Source organism: Halichoerus grypus, chromosome 6, assembly GCF_964656455.1.
Source record: "Halichoerus grypus chromosome 6, mHalGry1.hap1.1, whole genome shotgun sequence".
Classification (NCBI taxonomy): Eukaryota; Metazoa; Chordata; class Mammalia; order Carnivora; family Phocidae; genus Halichoerus; species Halichoerus grypus.
Window position 1 is genome coordinate 45,242,264 of NC_135717.1, and position 22,143 is coordinate 45,264,406.

Sequence of the window (22,143 nt, forward strand, 5' to 3'; positions counted from 1 at the left end):
TTTAATATGGCTTAGTTGATTGAGTCATCAGGGGCTTGCTGCCTGGTTCTAGCCTAAGCGGAACCAAATAAAACTATTTGATTCAGCTAAAAAAAAAAAAAAGAAAGAATCTTTAGGAGAAAATAATAAAATCGCAAGTAAACAACAACAACAACCACAATTCCAAGTGCCGTCATTGGGAAGTCATCCTGCCAAGCTCCTAAGTTCCGTATCCTCATGGCTTCTGTTTCATACTGAATTAAGACAATGAGGTAGAAATGGACAAGTATGGCCCTACACCGAGGGTCTCAAACTTTAAAGTTTTTTTTAAATTTATTTATTTGACAGAGAGAGAGATAGCGAGAGCAGGAACACAAGCAGTGGGAGTAGGAGAGGCAGAAACAGGCTTCCAGCTGAGCAGGGAGCCCCAACGTGGGGCTCGATCCCAGGACCCTGAGCTGAAGGCAGACGCTTAACGACTGAGCCACCCAGGCACCCCACAAACTTTAGAACATAAAGGAATTAATTGGTCTCGCTGTACAGAACGCATCCCTGAGTTCTACCTCAAACCTAATAAATCACAGTATCTGGAGACTGAGCTGGGAAATCACATTTTAAACAAGAACCTCAAGCAGTTGTGATTCAGGAAATTGTGTCTTGACTGTATTAAATGGTTCAGTGTTCCCAAGAAAATTGGGCCCTATCGGGATTTTGGTGGGGAGGGTACTTTAGTCAGCTTATTTTAAAGAAGTAATAATTTAAGGAAAATCAATCAAAATTGCTAAAACCAACAAAACAAAAGGATCTAATGGAAAGGAGATAAACAGATGAGAGTAAGATGGTGATACCGCATCTAACACACAGAGAAAGCTTCATCTTCTGGAGCGAAAAGGAAGAGATATCTGTTCACAGACCTGCCTAGGATTCATTTGCGTGGACTTCAACTCTCTCTTCATGGGCTACTTCACCTCACATTTAAATATTTGGTTCTAGGGGCGCCTGGGTGGCTCAGTTGTTAAGCGTCTGCCTTTGGCTCAGGTCATGATCCCAGAGTCCCGGGATCAAGTCTCACATTGGTCTCCCTGCCCAGCGCAGAGTCTGCTTCTCCCTCTGGCCCTCACCCCACTTGTTCTCTCTCTCTCTCTCTCAAATAAAATAAAATCTTTAAAAATATATATATATTTGGCTCTAGTAGTAGTCAGCTCAATGAACACTACTGGAAAAATGCCTCTTGGATTCTCTTTCTAGTCTGACTTAAATATATAAGTTCTTTTATTTGTTCCAGATATGATATCCATGGATATGAGGAATAGTAGGAGAAAATGCTCAAAAGTATAAAAATATATATATATATATATATATATATATGGGTGCCTGGGTGGCTCACTCAGTTAAGCATCCAAGTCTTGATTTAGGCTCAGGTCAAGATCTCAGGTCATGAGATCAAGCCCCGCATAGCCTCCATGCTCAGTGGGGAGCCTGCTTGAGATTCTCTCTCCCTCTACCCCTCCCCCTGCTGGTGCACATGCACACTCTCTCTCTCTAAAATAAATAAGTACATCTTTTTTGAAAAGTTAACAAAATACATAAGTATTTTTACAAATATTAATTTCATCCTTGGAGCAGTTCTATTTTCCTACTTCAGAGGAAAGAGACCCAACATGTCTATTATTCACAGATACATAGGAAACTATACACAGAACCTTCGAAGTGTAGAATATGTCCTCTCTCTTCACCGTGCCGTCGGCAATCTTCTTCCGGATGGCCCTCCCAATCTCTTCTTCATTTAGATACAAATAAGCTGAGTCAATATGGCGGTAGCCTACACTGATTGCTGTCTTGACAGCCTCTTCTACATTACTCTTCGCAACCTAGAAGACCATAAAAAGACAAGGACCTACTGGATTCAGGAATGGCCAGTTCCACAAGCAGAGCTATTCAGCAGGACCTATTGTTTTTCTAAGGGCTGAGAGCTAGAGGTGACAGAGCTAAATGCTGACTTATAATCTTAGTGGTAAATGTTTAACAACAGACTCTCTGAAGAAAAGAAGTCCTGATTTAGAATATTTGCCAGTTTCTATGGTATAAATACTCCCACCACCGCTAACTTCAAGCTATGAATATTAGGAGAAGGTGCTCACCGTCGGATCTCGTGAGCCCATGAGCTGGCCCCACTCGTCACTGGTTTAACCCTCTGCCTCTGGGTTTACATGATCTGTGGTTTTATACAGTCTATAGATTTACAGTCCCAAGTTAATTCACTGGTAAGAGATTATTACACTGATTGCAATTCAGAAGTCTAAGGCTCAAAATTATCTATCAGTGCAATGAAGGTATAACTTTACACAGAATAAATTAATGATTTACCTATGTCAACTTGGAGAAACACTTCAAACAACATTTGAGGAAGGACAAAGAGGTAAAAGAAAATAAACTATTCTTTTACGCAAAAATAGCTCGTCATTAAGTTTGTTGTTATGGTGGAGGTTATTACTAAGTTGGGGTCTGTAGGTGATACTTTCTCCTATAATCAATAGACAACTTGGTTATTTTTCTTAGCTGCCTACTGTTCTGCTGGCTTACCAGGCTGGACTTTTAAAGTTATCCATAATTTCCTCTCTCTGTGCCCCTCCTCTCCCTCACTTAAAATGTCTCCCAGGGTTACTTTTTCATTTGTAACTCCCAATGATACAGACTTAAAAGCCACGTCCGAGGAAAAGCAACACTCTGTGCTAGCGTCCTTGCTGAGTCCTCAGCATGACATCCCATGTGACTCTCATGCTGGGGAACGAGCCCTACAACTTGCTCTAAATAGTTATGAGCTCCTCTGCCAAGAACCACTGAAGATGTGCTCTTGTAAATTCGCGATGTTCAAACAAGAAACATGCATGGAGCTCAGTTTTCCAAGCAGAGAGAGAATGTCCAAGGGCCACGTGGCTCTCCCCATGGCACAGTCTTAACAACCGGGCCTCTAAGAGAGTATTTCCACTCCAGACCACCAACACTCTCTCTACGTGAATCTTGCCTCTCTCCAGATCCTTCAGCGGCTGAGATTTCTCTAGATATTCTACGAGCGTGGGTGGACAGAGAGCTCTTGGACCCTGGGCGTTACAGAGAAACTTCATGACAAGCAAGGTTGCTGCGAAGTCCCTGACTCCCGGGTTTTACTGATTCCAACAGACTTTGAATGGCTACAACTGGACAGCAGGTGCAAGGAACAGAAACAGCGTTGCCCATGCCTGGACTGCTGATAGATGACACACTTCCATGTCCCTTGATAGAGCGCCACTCCAAGTGTGATCCTTGGATAAACAGCATCAGAGTCACTGGCTAGCTCATTAGAAATGTGGATTTTTAAGCCCTATTCCCAGATCTACTCATTCAGAACCTTTGTGGGTGCAGCCCCCAAATCTGCATTTTTAACAAGATCCTCCAGTGTTTGTATGCCTATTAAAATTTGAAAAGCATTGACCTAATGCAGAAAACAACCTAACCTGGAGAGAAGCAGCTTACAAATGGAGAAAATGAGGCCTTCCTGCATTTCCTAAATTCTGATTCTGATAAGGACCCATGTCTGCTACTCTCCATCTCCAATGTCATTACGACTACCTCACTAGGAGCAGAGGTGCCAAATCCCAGCATAGGCATGAGGTGTCCATCATTCAGCTTTATAGAGCAAGCTTTCATTCGGTTCATCTCTTTGCACTCTTCTGGCTTTTTATTAAAAGAAATCTGCTGAGGGGAGAAAATAATATAATTGCTATTTTTTAACAGCTTTAATGAGATATAAGTCACATACCATAAAATCACCCCCTTTAAATTACCCAAGTCAGCAGTTTTTAGTATATTCATGGAGTTGTTATCCATGTACAATTTTAGAGCATTTTCATAACCCTTCAAAACCCCATACTCATAGAAACAACTCCCCATTCCTCTCTCCCTTCGACCCCTGGCAACCACTTTCTGTCTCTTTGGATTTGCCTATTCTGGAATTTTATATAAATGCATTCATACACTCTGTGGCATTTTGTGACTGCTTGCTTTCACTTAGCATAATGTTTTCAAGGCCAATCCACGTCGTAGCGTGTAATAGTACTTCACTCCTTTTACTGGCTAACATCCCTTTGTACAGATGTACCACATGCTTTTTATCCATTCATCAGCTGACAAACATTTGGTTTTTTCAGCTTTTTGCCTACTGGGAATAATGCTTAAGTAAACATCCATGCACATGTTTTTGTGTGGACATACATTTTCAATTCTCTTGGGTCTATACATAAGCCTGGAATCACTGAGTCATAGAGCAAACCCAGGTTTAACGTTCTGTGTACCTGCCAAGTGTTTTCCAAAATGGCTGCAACGTTGACATTCCAATTCTTGAGAATTCCAGTTTCTCCACATCTTCTCCGATACTTGCTACCCACTGTTTTTTGTTAATAGCCATTCTGACAGGTATGAAGTGATATTGTGGTTTTGATCTGCATCTCCCTGATGATGAGTGATGTGGAGCATATTTTCATGTACCTCTTGGCTATTTGCATATCTTCTTTGAAGAAATGTCTACTTCAGTCCTTGCCCATTTTTGAATTGGTTATTAGTTTCCTTTACTAACAAGTTGGGGGAGTTCCTTATATATTTTGGAAAGGAACTTCTTGTCAAATACATGGTTTGCAAATGCCAAATTCTTCCATTTCAAAGAATGCCTTTTCTCTCTGTTGATGGTTTCCTTTGCTGTTTTCAAGCTTTTGGTTTGATGAAGTCCCACTTGTTTATTTTCGTCTTGTTGCTTGTACTTCTGGTACGAAATCATGATTAATGTCATTAAGATTTTCTCCGATGTTTTCCTCCAGAGTTTTATTTTTTTTTTTTTAAAGATTTTTTTTATTTATTAATTTGAGAGAGAGAGAATGAGAGACAGAGAGCATGAGAGGGAAGAGGGTCAGAGGGAGAAGCAGATCCCCTGCTGAGCAGGGAGCCTGATGTGGGACTCTATCCCGGGACTCCAGGATCACAACCTGAGCCGAAGGCAGTTGCTTAACCAACTGAGCCACCCAGGCACCCTCCTCCAGAGTTTTAAAGTTGTAGGTCTTACATTTAAGTCTTTAATCCATTTTGAGTTGAATTTGACAACCCCAATACATTTGTATTATTCTAACATGGTCTTAGAATGATTAATCTTTGATTAATTTTGTTTTTAAATTATTTAATGAAGCTCTAACTCTGGGCCTACCTCCATTTCTAAGTTTGAACTGATAAATTAAGAGAGCAATTGAGGGGTGCCTGGGTGGCTCAGTCGGTAAAGTGTCTGCCTTTGGCTCAGGTCATGATCTCGGGGTCCTGGGATCGAGCCCCATGTCTGGCTGCCTACTCAGTGGGGAGTCTGCTTCTGCCCCTCCCCCTGGTTGTGCTCTCTCTCTCACTCAAATAAATAAAATCTTTAAGAAAATAAAAATAAAAAATAAATAAAAGAGCAATTGAAATCCAGGCATTATCTGCTTCATGATATGTAGCAATAGAAAGTACACAGACTACCTAAACAGTTTTGAAAAAAGAAATTATAATGATGTTTATTCAGATTTTATGATGCTATGGAAAATTATTAAATATATATATTTTGAAGCTCTTATCTGATGTTTCCAAACCAATTTCTCAAAAGGCTCTGCCCTATCAGTGTTTACATTCTGATCAACAGAGCATGAAAATTCCTAGCTCATTGACCCTGTGACAGTATTGTGATACCTCATTGAAAAATTTCTGAACAGACTATTGGGCTGTCACACTCCTTTTCTAGCATGTATTATCCATAATAAATAGAGCAGGTCTCATTACAAGAGGCTGACTAACGCTATTAGGTTAATTTCTGGATTCTGACTCTGTTAATCTTTTCCTTCCCTCTCGTGCTTAAATCAGGTGCATTAAGGCATCTCCTTCTCCTCTCCTCTCCTCTCAAAAAGGCGTTAGACTCCCAGTAAGTCTATTCCACCTTGCTTACACATAGGAGACATGCATGAAATGTATGTTAACTAGACGTACTGTGGCCATCATTCCACTATCTATCCAAATATCAAATCATCACGCTGCATATCTGAAACACATAACGGTATACCTCAATTATATCTCAATAAAAAAAGTATGCATTATAAATATTAAAAACATGTGGGGGGAAAATAAAATATGCATTAAAAATGAAATACCATTTTCATAAGTCTGTTTAAATTGTTGTATTCCATGAAAAGATCAGCTACAAAGATGGTGAAGAAAGTAAGATTACACTACATAAACAATGCGTACATGGGGTATGAAACTCCAGAATGTTGACAATTACTGTGATATTTATTTTTATTGTGATTTTGGTCTCTGTTCTGGAGTAGCCAATTTTTCAGATCCCTAAATGAAAATATATTAATTTTGAAGAAACAGATTAAAATTTATTTTAAAAAGTCCCTGGGTTTGTAGATTTTATTGCATAACTGGTCACAATGAACTTACCAGCAGGTGTTCAGCCTGCCCAGATTTAGAGTCCCCAAATGCCTTCTCAACCTGCTCCCTCCTGGCCTCCTCTGCTCAGACGTCTCCTGTCCTTTCCCTTCGATGTCTTGTCTTGGCCCCTCTAACTAGAACTGCTCCGTCTCTGCCTTTACTGAGTTTAGAAATTCTTCCAAGACCTTTGAGCTTGCCCAAAGCCAGCTCAGTGACTGGCACCTTCTCCTTGGGTTGCATAGTTCATACCAGGGATTGTTTAATTATGAAACACTCGTTGGTATTTTCTGGACTTTGATACGGACTACCACCTTGAATCGGCATCTGCAATTCCCCCTCAGTACTGATTCTCAACCATCTCAAACCTGTTTCTATTTGCCTGGTTTCTCCATTTTATTTTAATTTCCTCTAACCAACTCCTTTAATAAAGTAACTGTCAACATAGTATAAGATATTAGTGGTTGACAATATCTCACCCTTTAAGAAATATATTCAATCGGAAACGTGATGTGAGCTCATACTTCTAAAATTATGTTTAAGATACTATTTCCGGCTCCGGCTCTCCTAAGGGAGGCAAACGGGACCTAGTAGCATCTCTACCTACCCCCAATTCTCTTGTGTGATACCAGTGACCAGAGTTTACTCCCTAGCTCTGTTTCCTCCGAAAAGAAATCTGTCTTCTTAGAGAGTAGCTATTTGTGTCTTGCATCAGGAAAATTCAGGACAGACCTGAATACCATGTTGTTGCCAGAAATCAAGCCAGCAGCAAGGCTGATAAAACAAGGCATCCAAGGAAGGAATCCTGCCAGACACCTGTGACAATTTGAAAATGAAAATAACATTATCGTTATTTGGAAGAAGTTGATTCTATGAAAAGCTATGAGTTCATAATTACAGTGAAAAACAGAAAATTAATATAAAGGTTAGGAAAAGGCAGTTGAAATATAAAAGCAGGATGAACACAAATAAAATATGTTGAGTTTGTCACCGGTTTTAATAAGTGAGGGAAGGTGAATGGACGTGACTACTTTTTCTTCTTTTATATCCATGGCAGGTGATAGAGTAGAGCTCTGAATGTGTCTATTTGTGCAAGCAGGACATTGAGGCAAGCCCAGCAGCTCTGAAAGGGCGCCAGGTGGGAAGGATGGTGGCAGGTGCATGGACAGGAAGTGTGCCAAGTACAGGAACAATGGATCCACCAGGGGCCACACAAGTGACGAGTCAGTGGTCCGACGCTCAAGTACAGAAAGAGCTTCACAGTGTGGAAGAGAGGAGAATAAATCCTGTGGATCCCATAATACTAGTAAACGGAACCTCTAAAAGGCAAGTCCATTCATGAGACACCAGGGTGCAAAAATACTAAAACCTATAAGGAAGGCAAAGGCGCGGGCACTTTCTAAAGTGTGTAGAAAGTAAAGGTTTACCATAAAAAAAAGAGGTCATTTCGGTGATCAGTGGCTTGGATTTGAATCACCTAAGGAGAGGCAACCATATCAGGGCCCTAACTAAGGATAAATCAATCATCCAAATCCCGCTAATTGTTTGGTTCCAAAACATTTTACTTCTGAATACTGAAAGTTGGAATTCCCATAATTTTCAAGTGTCCTGAAATATTATTCGTCCTTTGGATTTTTCAGCCATTAAAAAAAATGTCTAAGTCATGTTTAGCTTGGGGGCTATATGTGCACAGGCAGTGAGCCGTGCTCACTTTGTGGATCTCTGCTCCATATAATTAGTAGACATTACGATATCTATGATTATCTTTCTATAGATTATGTCTTAACTGTGACAAAATCTGCAGAACAATGTCCTTTTGACCATGCATAACTACACAGTCCACTGGCACTAAATAGATACACAGTGTTGTACAACCATCACCACTAACGACACAGGACATTTTTGTCATCCCCAACAAAAACTCTGCACCTTTCAAAAAATTTCCTTTGGGAGAGTTCACTACCGATGTGTAGAAACACAACTGATCTCTGCGTGTTCGCCTTGCTCCTTGCAAGTTTGCTGAGCTCGTTTATTGGCTCTACGAGTTTCCTTATGAGCCCTTTGGGATTTGCTGTACGTAAGGTCACGTCATCTGTGATTGAGAATAGTTTTCCCTCATCCTTTCCAATTTGGATGCCCTTTGTTTCTGTTGCTTGTCTCATGGCTCTGGCTAGAGGGTCCAGTATAATGTTGAATAGCGGTGGTGGGAATGGGTGTCCTATCTTGCTCCTGATCTCAGGAGGAATGCTTTCAGCCTTCCAACATTGAGTGGGATGTCAGCTGTGGGTTTTTAATGTATGGCTTTGCTGGGAGTTTAGCTAAACCACTAATGCTGTCCCTGCCTCAGCATCCCTTTCGTGTGGCTAAGTACAAAATGAACTGAATGATGCTAGCCCCTCCCACAAACTCATGCCCTAGATAACAGTGTTTTTGAATGCCTCCAAAAGCAGAGATGGCTCCTTGAAATCTCCTGGAATCCACATTAAGATTTATACCCTTTGGGGTATAAAACAATGGCAAGAGCCTCTGTATTTGCAGGCAGCAGGCAGAAGCAGCAACCTACCATCAAAACACAGAACATTGATACTGACCACCCTGGATCCAACAAACCCTTCTGGACCTCTCATTTCCATCCTCACAGCTACCTGCCGCAGGCCGGCGGGGTTGGGGATTCTAGGAACTACCACTCTGAGGGCTCTAATCGACCAATATTAGCTCGATTCACCGGCCAAGCTTTCCCCTGAATGTGGCAAGCTTTCAGATAGACTCCAGAGCTCCAAACTTTTTTGAAGGCAATCTGGGTGTTGGTCTAGTAATAACATTTGTACAATCATTGCTTTTGCATGTGTTTTTCTGCAGTTTGTCTCATCAGTGATGTTAAATTTGTGATTTCAATGCAAACTGTTTCAGAGATGATTTTTCCAAAATGTAACCAACTTTTAGATACTCGATAAAAATCGGTTCCCATGTCTTGATTGGTAGAGTAAGCTTAATCTACTTAGCGTGAAACTAAGGACAATTCATTGTAGATGCTATTCCTCTCCAGTCATAAAAGAGCTTTAGACATACTCTAACCAACCGGCAGAAATGATTCTCTGGCAAGGGGAGACTTAACCTAATACTTGGCATCTTTGTGACATTTGTCACAACTGCCTGGAATAGCACCATAACTTTCCTTCATGCATTCTGGTTCCCTATCTTTTTTTTTTTTTTAGGTGTTTATTTATTTATTTGTCAGAGAGAGAGAGAGAGCGCGTGCACAAGCAGGGGGAGCAGCAGAGGGAGAAGCAGACTCCCTGCTGAGCAGGGAGCCCGATGTGGGACTTGATCCCAGGACCCTGAGATCATGACCTGAGCTGAAGGCAGACACTTAACCGACTGAGCCACCCAGGTGTCCCTCTGGTTCCCTATCTTTGAGCAACTGCTGCTCCCATCCTTGTGGTTTTCCGATTGCAAAGAAATGTGTTTGGAGAGCAAGATAATTCCTTGTACGTATGGATTCCGTAAGAGAAACGTGACCTGCTCTGTCATAAGGAGTTCCAATTTACAGAGTTGGAGTTTACAGAGCCTGCATCTTTAGACACAATTATTGGTTATGAGGTGAGCAACTAATTCCAGATAAACCAATTATGTACTTCCCCATGGCTAAAGCAATGGGTCCCAGGCTAAGGGTTTTAAGAACACAAGGACATTCTTCCTTGGGATTTTTCTAATTGGTCCCTTCCATAATCTATGCAAAATCCAAGATCACAATTATCTTAATTTACATTCACATTCTTAATCCAGACTCTTAAGGCAAGGCATCATGCCAGGGTAGCTGGTTCAATCTCAACCACCGACTGTGTCAGAACCAGGCTCTCTCATGAACCCTGCCCTATGTCACTGGTGCAGACTTTCTTATCCTCATGGTAATGGACATCAAGCACTGTGTAGCCTTTTCCCACCACTTTTCTTTCCTTTTCTTATGTTATTTATATTCACTATAACATACCTGCTAATTTCAAATATTGAAGAGCTCTGGTGGCCAAGGACCAAAGGAAGGTGGCTTCATCTGAACTTCAAAACAATGGTTCTCAAAGTGTAGTCACAGGCCCCACGGAGGCCCCTAAAATCCCTTTTTGAGGCATAAGAAAAAGACTATCTTCATGATACCAAGATACTATTTTCCTTTTTCATCCTCACTATCTCATATGTATACAGTGGAGTTTTCCAGAGGTTTACACAGCATGGGATGTTGTACCAGATGGAATGCAGAAGCAGATTTGATATTCCAGTTGTCTTCTCTTTGGCTACTCATTCGATTTTCAAAAATATCAAACAGTATCACTCTTGTCCCTAATGGGTTTTTGTTTCGGAAAATATTTTTATTTTTCATAAAATGTACTTTTCATGTTAATATGTCATAGGCTTATTATTTTTTTATTGACACAACACATAAATATTTAAAATTTCCTCAGTTTAATTTCCAATATAGTATGTAGACTCTTAAAAACGCCGAACTTACAGAAACAGAGAGTAGGTTGGTGGTTGCCAGGCTAGAGCTATGTGGGGGACAATGGGTAAAGGTGGTCAAAGGGCACAAACTTTCTTTTGTTGAGTGAATAAGTTCTGGGGATCAAAACAGCATGGTGACTCTAGTTAATCATACTGTATTGTACACTTGAAAATTGCCAAGATAGTAAATTTTAAAAGGTCTCACAACCCCTCCCCCAAAAGTAACTGTGTGAGGTAGTAGATGTAGTAAATAACCTTACCGTAGCAATCATTTTGCAACACATATGTATATCGAATCATCACACTGCCTTGAATTTACACAAGGTTACCTATCAATTACATCAATAAACTAGAAATGTATACATAAATTAAATTATTTTAAAAGAAGTAGTGTGAATTTTCCAAAAACCAGTTATTTTCTGTACTACAAAATGCTACAGTCATTTAACTAAACTCTGATAATAAAAAAGGTGTCATACTGTGAAAATAGACATACTTTAGAAGTCACTAACTATAGTATAATTGTCCTAAAGGATGCAAATATAATACAAAAGAAAAGAATATACTAGAATACACCTAGAGACTTCTGTCATTGACTGGGTACAAGACAAATACACAAAACTTGCACCAAAGCACCACAAAATGGAAATGAGCAAAATATCACCTGCATTCTAATCATAACAACCTCAAAATACTTAGGACTAAATTTAACAAGAGTGATGGAACTTCTATGGAAAACATCCTTGAAGGCGTAAAATAATATCTGAACAAGTGAAAGTGTATGCAAAATTTTTGGACAGTTTATTAAAATTTAAATTCCCATAAAATAATGCATATACCCAAGCAATTATAATTCAAATTCCCCAAAAAGTCCAATTTTTAAAATCATATACAAATTTTTCTGGTGTATGTAAAAAAAAAAATTAATGCCAGAGAGAAAATTCCTGAAAAGAAAATTCATAGAAAGTATCAGTGATGGACACTTTCTTGACTGGACCTCACAACTTATTACAAAGCCACAATTACCTAAATAATCATATTGTACTCATCCATCAAAAAGAATGAAATCTTGCCATTTGCAACAGTGTGGATGGAACTAGAGAGTATTATGCTAAGCAAAATCAGAGAAAATCAGTCAATCAGAGAAAGACAATTATCATATGGTTTCACTCATATGTGGAATTTAAGAAACAAAACAGATGAACATAGAGGATAGGAAGGAAAATTAAATAAGATGAAATCAGAGAGGGAGACAAACCATAAGAGACCCTTAACTCTAGGGAAAAAAACTGAGGGTTGCTGGAGGGGAGGGGGGTGGGGGATGGGGTAACTGGGTGATGGGCATTGAGGGCACGTGATGTGATGAGCACTGGGTGTTCTATGCAACTGATGAATCACTGACCTCTACCTCTGAAATTAATAATACAGGTTGTGTTAATTAAATTGATTTTAAATAAATAAAAAGTAAAAAAATAATTGTATTGGTATAAGGTTACATAAAACTTCTCGTGGAGCAGAGTAGAAAATTCAGAATTAGGTTTTATTTATATGAGAATTTAAGATATGATTAACAGGGGGGTATAATCCAGAGGAGAGTAATGAATTATTTAACACATGATACTGGAATAAACGCCTATCCACCTCAAAGAAAACAGGATTGGATTTCCCTTCTTACACCATATGTGTAAATAATTCTAGATACATAAACAACATGAAGTATAAAAAGGGAGAAGAAAAATACTTACAAGAAACTCCAGGGCACAGTCTTGTGCGTGAGAAGACTTTGTTAAGTAGACCAGAAAATCAAATGCTATGAAAGAAGAAATTAACGTAGTTGAACATACACACATTAAACCTTTGCATGGCAAAGTTCACTTTCATCAGAGTTAACAGGCAAACGATAAATTTGGAAAATATTTATCAACTGGATGAAAGGGAGCTGATATTTATAGCCTCCGAGAGCTCTTAGAAATTGACCAGAAAAAGACAAATAGTTTTCAGACACATTGAGAAGAATGCATTGCACAGAAGAGTAAGCTCAACGTCCACAGAGATAAAGGACGTTATGCTTCACTAGTAGTTAGGGAAAAGCTAATTCAAGTCCCGAGAGATGTCAGTTTAAAGCCACCTGAGTAGCAAAAAATGTAAATGCCTCAGGCTATCCATCGTGGGTAGGAGCGAGAAGAGAGTGATCTCAACTGTTGCAGTGAGGTATTGGAAACTGCATTTGAAAAGCAGCCCAGCAACAATGACTGAAACTGAAATCAAAGACGCAGACCACAGATGGGGAGAGAGAGCCCGAGAGTTTAAAGATCTTTCCATACTCACAGTGGAGGAAGAGCACACAACGTGCAGCTCGGGGCACTCGGAAGAAGCACTGGGGTTGAAACCACACTAAGAGTGGAGCGGTGGGCATAGACAGCCTATATTGTGGCTTTCTGGAAAGGATCAGGCGAGGCAGGTGAGCAGGCTTGGGATTGGCTGGCTCCCCTGAACGTGGTCCCGTGTTCACTATGACTAGAAGAGCATGTGGCCTGGAGCTATTTAGAGCCTCGACATGCTTTTGGATGGGCCCAGGTTTACTGAGGAGCACCTAATTCCTATTGTGTGGGTGTTAAATTATCAGCTTACCAAAATTTAAAGTATGTTTGGGGTGCCAGGCAGGCTCAGTCGGTGCAGCATGTGACTCCTGACATCGGGGCCATGAGTTCGAGCCCCACGTCGGGTGTAGAGATTACTTTAAAAAGAATAATAATAAAATAGAATAAAGTGTGTTTAATGCAGTTGGCCCCATCATGCTTTAGCACCACTGTTGACATTAGGTATACCCAGGGAATGCGTGGAGATCACCAGGGAGATTTCGGTAGTTGAGACCTCGGAAATGCAAGACACCTGTAGAGTATAGGGTGAGATCTGGTCGCCATTCATCCATAGCATTTAAGAAAATCACAGCATGGGTCTCTTCTTAGGATAGTAATTATGACCCCCTGATGCACATCGCAGAGCCAGGTGGCCCACTTGGCGAGTATGAAAATAAATCCACGACATCCTGGGAAATGTTCGGAGCCTGGAGTGATGCAGAATGAAGCCAGTGAAAATTGCTTTAGGTACAGCAAGTCAGTCGCGGGGTGACGACCCACGTCCTTCCCATACGTGTAAAAGGAGGTTCCAACAATTTTGCAAACACTTCGCCGGGGGCGAGGTCAAGAGCTACACCATTTTAACGAATGAGCCTTGTCCTTGATTTAAGAGGCTTGGGGTGTCTCCGTCGTGCGAGAGATTAAAGTCTCAGACATTTGCCCTTTGACCTCTGCAAGTTTGGACTGCCATGCCATCCTCTTTGGAACAGGCAATGCCCCTTCCCGAGGAATCCACCTGCGCTGGATGAACCACCCTGAGCTGGATGAGGCGCGCGCGTGGTGTTGGCAGAAGGATGCGGGCAGGGTGGGGGTGGAGATCCCAGAGTGAGGAGGGAGCCAGTGAGTGGCAGCGGGTCCATGAGAAAGGGGGTCACAATATGGTGGGATGGAGGGGCGAAGGGAGGCTTGAGTTCCACAGTACAACCTGGTCAGCCGGTCTCCGCGGGGATTTGTGAGAGAGGGTGACGTTAAGGGAAGTACCTGAGAGTCAGCAGTGGAGGGAGGAGGACAGTAGGCGGGAGAGCACAGACACGGACAGTGTCTAGCGGGGGCTGTCCTCTGGGGGGCATGGGAGCAAACAGTGGGAGCCTGGGTGGGACAGAGGGCTACATGGTGGGTGAGGAGGTAAATAGAAAAATAGAATCTCCATAGACATGGAATCCTTTTATGTCTCCCTTGGAAATTAACAGGGGGGGACCCATGGCAGCTTACAGTCTTTTAAGGCCTACCAGTCTAGAACTTAATAGAACCATCGCCTGAGGCAGGAGAGACCCATTCATGCACTTTGGTGGGGGGGGCCATTTGCCTGATTATAACTTAAATAGCAATCCTTTAAGGAGGCCTTTACCTGCGCCTTGAAAGCCGTGGGCCCCTGAAAAATCCACCATATGCTATGTTCTCCCTCCCATGCTCATATGGGCGCGAAGTGAACAGGAACCTTGAACAGAGTCTGTAATATCTGGGGCACCACATGTTAGCAACGTAGATTGAGGCCTGTGGTATGGGGTCCGCACTGGCGTGCGTTAGCCTGGGGTGTGTGTCCCCCGCGGTAAGAGCATAGGGCAGGGCACTGGAGAGGGGCAGTGGACCGATAACGACAGACGTGCCATCGGGAGTAGGGTGCCCGGCTGTGGGGGATCGGGGAACAGCTCCGCACCAAGGGAGTTCCAGTGTTCACTTATCTTACAAAGAAGACAGTTATCAACAGCTGTTTCGTCCAGGATGGTCCCAAGGGCAGAGGCGGGATACCACTATGGCTGGAAGTCCCGTGAGCCCAGATGGCCAGCAGCGGAGGCAAAACAGTGTTGGGGTGGCCCCATCGGTGACCCTGGGACTTGCGGCAAGCCAATGCAGCCGTTGGAATTTTTGATGGATCGCGTGCCGTGGCATTAAGTGGAGGCACTGGTGAGCACACCTGGGTGTGAGCTGGGACATGGGTGACCCAGACGGGAGGAGAAAATCCACCGGCACCTGCCAAATGTGGCTCCTCAAAGCAATTCCCCTCATGATAAAAATGATGCTTCTTTCCATTTTCCAGACCGTGTCACAAGCCTGTCAGCGGCCACCCTGGGTAAGTAAAACCAGGGACCTGGGGTTGGCCTCTCCTTGGGGCATCTTGGAAGAGCCAGACAGAGCACTTCCAACCCTCCCAACTGCCCAGAGCCCCTTGGATCACCCCAGGTCAGGCAGCGCGTGAGGGGGGTGGCAGCCCACCCCTCTCCATCAGCTCCATTCTGCAAAACGGTACCACTGCCATTGTCCCAGGGGGCTCCCCATTCTGCCAAGGGGGGTAAGCTGAGGGGTACCTCCACCCCCCTCATGGCCTCAGGCGAGGGGCTAAGATGGGGAAGTCATCCTCCTACAGTCTGGCCCTACCTGAAGTTAGAGCTATTGGACCAAGGAGCCTCAGGGCCTGGGTCAATCTGCCCATGTGAAGGGTCTCTTCCCCATGGAAAGTCTGTTCTATAGCAGGGCCTCACACACACACAGAATACTGTCCGCATAATGCCAAAATGCGGCATTATTTAATTGTTCAAGCCCTGGTGGCAGACGTCATGTGCCACAGCAGGGAACCACCCTCGGGAAACCAGGTGACTGTCGACTGAGTGCCTTCAAATGTGACTCGATGGGTTTGAGGCAGGCCACCCCAAAATATGCCACTTTGGTAAATTGATTACTTTGAATTAAAATCACTTAACAAATGGCCTATGCCATGGAACACTACATCAAAACTAATGATGTAATGTATGGTGATTAACATAATAAAAAATATATATATATATATATAAAGAAATGGCCTGTGCAAGAACACTCTGTCCCTCCTCTGTCCCCCTGCAGGAAATAAATTCCACATGTCAAGGGTACCCTCCAGCCCCTGGAGGGTAAAAGGCATCCTTCCCACCAGAGATAAGAAATTCAGGGCTGAGCCTGTTGTAGAAACAGACATGGGGACATTTTCAGTAATTTGCTAGCCCAAGCCCAAACTCCTTCGTCTTGTTAATTCTTCAAAATTTATTGTTTTCTTGTCTAAAAGGTATAAAAGCTGCCTGCTTTGGTTACTTCCTTGAGTCCCATATTTCTAGGAGCACCTGTATGTATGAAACTAAATTTGTTTTTCTCCTGATAATCCGTCTTAGGTCAATTTAATTATTAGACCAGCCAAAGAACCCAGGAAGGAAGAAGGGAAAAGTTTTCCTCATTTCCTCAGGCTGGGAAGTTTGGGATACAGGACCGACCTGCAGCTGCCATGTCCACGTCCCTCTGCCCGAGGGCTTTCTCTGCTCACTGGCACTGCAGCCTGTGACCATGGGCGGGAAGTGCCAGGACACAAATGCCCCCTGCGAGCAGCCCTCCAACAACAGGTAGTTGCTGGTGCTCACCGTTTGGAAGGGCTCGGGAGCTAGAGGCTCTATAATGCTTCCCAGAGTTCCCAGTGCGATTACCTTTCTGGGGTCCCTCCTCTCCGTCTCTCACTTCCTCACCCCTCTTCTGGTGTCTTCATATTACCTCTCGAATGAGCCATTTTCACTTGACACCTTTCATTCTAGTCCAGGGGGATCCAAACGGAGATCCAGCTGGAGACATCAGAATGCGGGCTGTATGCCGGGTGATATTACTGTATTCTTGGGCATGATCATGGCATAGTGGTTGCACCGGAGAATGCCCTCACTCTTGGGAGATTCATGCCGAACTAAAGTGTGCTGTTTCTAACTTATTTTCAAGAGTTTCCACAGGGGGAAAAGAATGGAGAGAGAAAGAAAATACAGCAAACTATTAACAATAGGTGAATGGCGGTGGGAGCATATGCATGCTCATTATACTGTGCTTTCAAATTTTGGGTAAGTTTGACATCTTTCAAAATAAAAATTGGGGAAAGATGCAAATGTTTCTATGGTTTCTGCAGGAGCACGAAAGTGACCCACGAGGAAACACAAAACAGCATGTGGACTGCCGATCTTCCCAACAGAACAAGAGAGCCGCCAAAGGAATCCTGAAGTGAAGGAATCACTGGATTTATCTGGTGAAATCTGAACTGGCCTGATTCAGCTTTCCCTGTGGAGCAGAAGTAAGGCTCACCAAGGAGGGTCAGGGAGAAGGAAGAGCCTCCAGTGTAGCCATGCATAAAAGGAATGGGCTTGACCTTGAAAGCAGTTATAGAAACAGTGAGGTGCCCATGTTTGTAAACATGGCTTAAGGATTACGTACAAATACGGGTCTCCTCTCCATCTGAAAGTAGAGCCTTCCTACAAAACCTTTCCTAATGGCCCAAAGTGAAGAAGCAATTCCCATTAACTTAGGCTAATCAACTTAACAATTTTTGAGCATCCCAGATGTAAAAAAAAAATCACCTCTCTTAGGGTTTTGGAGGCTTGGGGCACATCTTGCGAAGGGAGACGCAAAATAGCTGGAGCTCAAACCCAGAGGCTCACAGACCCAGCTCAGAGCTCTGGAGGCTGGATGTGGAGATGGATGCTAGAGAGCAGAGAAAGCCCCCAGGCAGAGGGACGCAGACGTGGGACGGGGACCTGGCAGCTCCAAGTTGGTCCTGCATCCATGAAATGGTGACGCATGCAGTTCCCGGGGAAGGCGCTGGGTGGCGCCACCTCCGCGAGCTGGCTGCAAAACCAGGCTCCGTGCTCTTTGCGCTTTTCACCTTTTCTCCTAAAAGCAAGCAACAACAACAACAAAAATCCTCTCCAAATTTCTTTCAGCTAACGAAAACAGGTACTAATGTTGAAATTGGTTGAAAGACTAAAGTCTTTCATAAAAGGGAAGTGGTGTAAGGTGAACTTTTGAGAAGCAGGGGATATGTGCCAAAGAAAAAGCTATAAAGGCAAAATCTTTATTGGGAAAATTACACTGATTAACACCTCTTTTACATGGAAGTCATCAAAATAGACTCTTTTGTCATTGGCTTTGGCAGATAAAAAGACATCAGGTAGGTTCTAAAAGCAATCACTAATTTAAATAAAAAATTAACAACTGTTTATTTTTCATTTTTATTTATTTTTTTATTTATTTTATTTATTTATTTAATTTTTATTTATTTATTATTATGTTAACCTTTTTAAGATTTTTACTTATTCATTTGAGAGAGAGAGAGAGGGGTGAGAGAGCACAGGCAGGGGGGAGAGGGAGAGAAGGAGAAGCAGGCTCCCCACTGAGCAGGGAGCCCAAGGCGGGCCAGGACCCTGGGATCATGACCTGAGCCCAAGGCAGACGCTTAACTGCTTAACCAACTGAGCCAATCAGGTATGCTGGGTTTTCTCTCTTATTCAAATAGTTTAAAGTCTTCCTCCCATCTGACTTTTCTTACTTATTTTCCTTCTCCTTCCATAAATGTTTGTCCTTTCTTAATTTCTTTGAGAAGACTAAATTATTTTCAAGTCACTCCACCATTTTTTTTCTTCTAGTGTGGTTCTCTTCCCATTTGGGGGTCTGTTGTTTTGGACACCGATACTCTACTAGATATATGTCTTGCAAATATTTTCTCCCTGTCTGTGGCTTGTCTTCTCATTCTCTTTATGGTGCCTTTCACGGAGCAGATTTTTTTTTTAATTTAATTTTAATGAAGGTTAACATTGATTTTCTTACATGGATTGTGCATTTAGCGTTGTGTCTAAAAAGTGATCGCTGTGCCCAAGGTCATCTAGATTTTCACCTGTTATCTTCTAGGGTTATATAGTTTTACTTTTTACAGTTAGGTCTACAATCCATTTTGAGTTAATTTTTGTGAAATGTATAAGGTCTGAGTCTAGATTCGTTTTTCACATGTGGATTTGTTGAAAACACTATTCTTTCTCCATTGGATTGTCTTTGCTCTTTTGTCAAAGACCAGTTAACTATATTTGTGTGGGGTCTGCTCTGTTCCACTGATGGATTTGTCTATGTTCACCACTACCATACCATCTTGATTGCTGGGGCTTTTACAGTAAGCTTTAACATTTGGTAATGGTCGGTCCACTGCCTATGTTATTCTCCTGCTTCTGGTATGTCGTGATTCTCTATGTCTGTTACGGAACCTGGACTGGATCGCCCGACGGAAGAAACAAGCAGCACCCAGAGATCTTGGAGGATAAGAGGTTTATTTAATGCCGGTGGGCTCAGAGGAGAGTGGTCTCCAAAGGTCTGAGCCCTGAGCACAAACAAAGGGGGCAATTTATCTGCATACTTGGCACTTTTGGCGCATGTGCGAAGCGGGGCAGGGAGAAGAACCCAGAAGAGCCCCAGGGCAGGGGCTGGGACTCTCCTGCTGGCTCAGTCGGCCATCTTAGGACACAGATTTCCCTTATCATTCCCCTCTTTGATGCCCCTTTAAACACCTAGTTTAGAGGGCATCATTCTGTTTGACTCTGAGGGTTGACTCTAAGGCTTGGGGCAAACACGGACTTAATCATAAACTTAACAGCACACCAGGTAGCAGAAGACCAGGACTGACTGGGGCCAGGGAAACCATGGTGAAATGCGCTCAGGAGTAGACAGCAGAGGGCCAGTAAAAGTGGGATCTATGACCTTAGGTAGAAGCCTCTGGGGGAAAGTCCAGTCAGGAAGGGCAACAGTGTAGAGTCCGACTCCCAAGATGAGGGAAATCAGGCTGATGAGAGCCAGGAACCACGGTGAGCAGGTGTCCATCAGTCGGTGGGGTCTCGTCGAAGGTGAAGCCAGACTGGGTTCATGAAGTCTGGCTGGACTCTCCACTGGTGTGGCTCCTCATCTGAATGATGAGCTTTCTTCTTTCTTCCAATCTTTGACCCAAACTGAGTCCCCTGTCTGGAAGGAGTGTACCTGAGACCCTAAGGAAATTGGGGCCCTCTCAAAGGTGTTTAGGGTGGCCCCCAGGGCCTGAAGCTGCTCCTTTATCCCTTTATCTCCAACCTGATGCAAGTTTCCTGGAGGGCTTCCCAAGCACGGGAGAGGCTGTCCATAAACCTGATGTCCCGGGCATGCAGCAAGCACGCAGGAGAGCCAGGGGTAGCAGATCCAGCCATGGAAGTTAGTCTCCTGACAAAACTTTGCTAAGGTTCCCTTGAGGGTGTGATTCATTTGCTCTACTGTTCAGAGACCCCATCTCCTCTTGCCTTGGGTTCAATTGGAGGTTAGTGTGTCCAGTGGGCTCAAAGGTTATCTGACTCCCAAACTTGGAGAATATGTCTCAGCCCAGGAGAAGGATGGGGCAATCAGGCAGATAAAGGAATTCATGTCAGACCTTGTGGCCCCCGAGTTCACACTGGTGAGCCTGGCAAAAGGGCTATTGTATCGCCCGCATCCCGGTGGCCCCAAGGATGGTCGCAGTCCTTTTGCTGAAAGGGGCCACTGGGGAGGTGACAACAGAGTGCTCGGCCCCAATATCAACCATAAAAGTCACTGGTTAGCCCCCCACCTTCATTCTGACCGTGGGCTCATGGGGGCCAAGGAGGAAAGAGCCTGGTCCCCCTCAGTCTGAGTCCATTCCTGCAAGGCCTATGGCGTCCTCCTCTCGGGGGTTCTTCCTTGTAGTGGCTGGGCTTTTGAGCCTTTCTCCGGTTGGGACATTCATTTTCCAATGCCCTTTCTCTTTACAGTAGGCACATTGATCCCTTGCCAAGGGGGTTCTGGGCTTCCCCCCTTTCGGTGGTTGGGGTCTTCCCGTCTTTGTGTTGTCCTTTTCTTTCAGGGCAGTGGCGAGGAGGATTTCTTTTTCACCTTTCTGTCGGCTTCCCATTCGGCTGTGACCTCCCTGTTCATGTAGACCTTATTGGCAAGCTCTATTAGTTGGGTGATATTCATCTGGCAAAATCCTTAGTTTCTGAAGTTTTTTTTTCTGATGTCTGGGGCAGCCTGAGCCACGAAGGAGGTGTTTACCATCTGTTGGCTTTCCTGTGCCTTGGGGTCAAATGGAGTGTATACCCTGTAGGCTTCACATAGTCTCGTAGTGGTCCCCGGGGGACTCCCCTGGTTGTTGAGTGACCGAGGATACCTTAGTCATGTTCATGGGTTTCTTAGCTCCTGCCTAGATTCCCCGCCTCCTGGTACTAGCGGATGTGGGCCTGTCCCTCGGTTGTGGTGAAGTCCCACGCTGGGCGCTCTTCGGGTGCGGCTGTATTAGCCCAGGCAGCAGGGTTGATGACTCCCGCTGGTGCGTGCTCTTCCAGGTATTGCCATGCACCTTTCATTATTCTCCTCCTTTCTTCTGTGTTAAACAGGGTGCAGAGTAACTGTTGGCAGTCTTCCCAGGTTGGCCGATGAGTCTGGAAGAGGGATTCTACGAGGTCTGCCATGGCCTATGGTTTCTCAGAGTCGTCCTTGGGATCTCCGGCTAGGATTTGTGGAGACTGGGGCTTTTGCTGATTTTCTTTAGGTCACTTGGATGAGGTGATTAAGACCCTGGCCTGTCCCTATTGCAAGCGAATCACACCCAGAGGGGAAGCATCTGAGCAATTCCTAGCCAGGAGTCAATGTACAGAAACTAGTCAGGGTGTCCTGGTTCTCCTGTTACGACTCGCCATACTCGATGAATCGTTGGGACATCCAATGTCCCTTCTGAAGGCCACCCAACAAAGGTAGGCCATTCCAA

The 22,143-nt window shown here is 43.6% G+C and overlaps 1 protein-coding gene across 8 annotated transcripts in view; it reads right to left on the reverse strand.

Moving 5' to 3' along the window:
* Nucleotides 1-22,143, reverse strand: part of LOC118520382 (aldo-keto reductase family 1 member C1-like) — a 38,933-nt gene that overhangs the window by 13,741 nt on the left and 3,049 nt on the right. For 2 of the 8 annotated variants that reach the window (XM_078075086.1, XM_078075088.1), the window contains exons 2-4: nt 12,696-12,760; nt 3,589-3,714; nt 1,683-1,850 (exon numbers count right to left, since the gene is read on the reverse strand). In XM_078075086.1, coding sequence (XP_077931212.1) covers nt 1,683-1,850; nt 3,589-3,675 — 255 coding nt within the window. In that variant the 5' untranslated portion in view covers nt 3,676-3,714; nt 12,696-12,760. Of the gene's footprint in view, nt 1-1,682; nt 1,851-3,588; nt 3,715-4,310; nt 5,742-12,695; nt 12,761-13,581; nt 13,688-22,143 lie in introns of those variants that run through there. The other 6 variants (XM_078075090.1, XM_078075089.1, XM_078075087.1 and 3 more) reach the window with 6 other exon arrangements.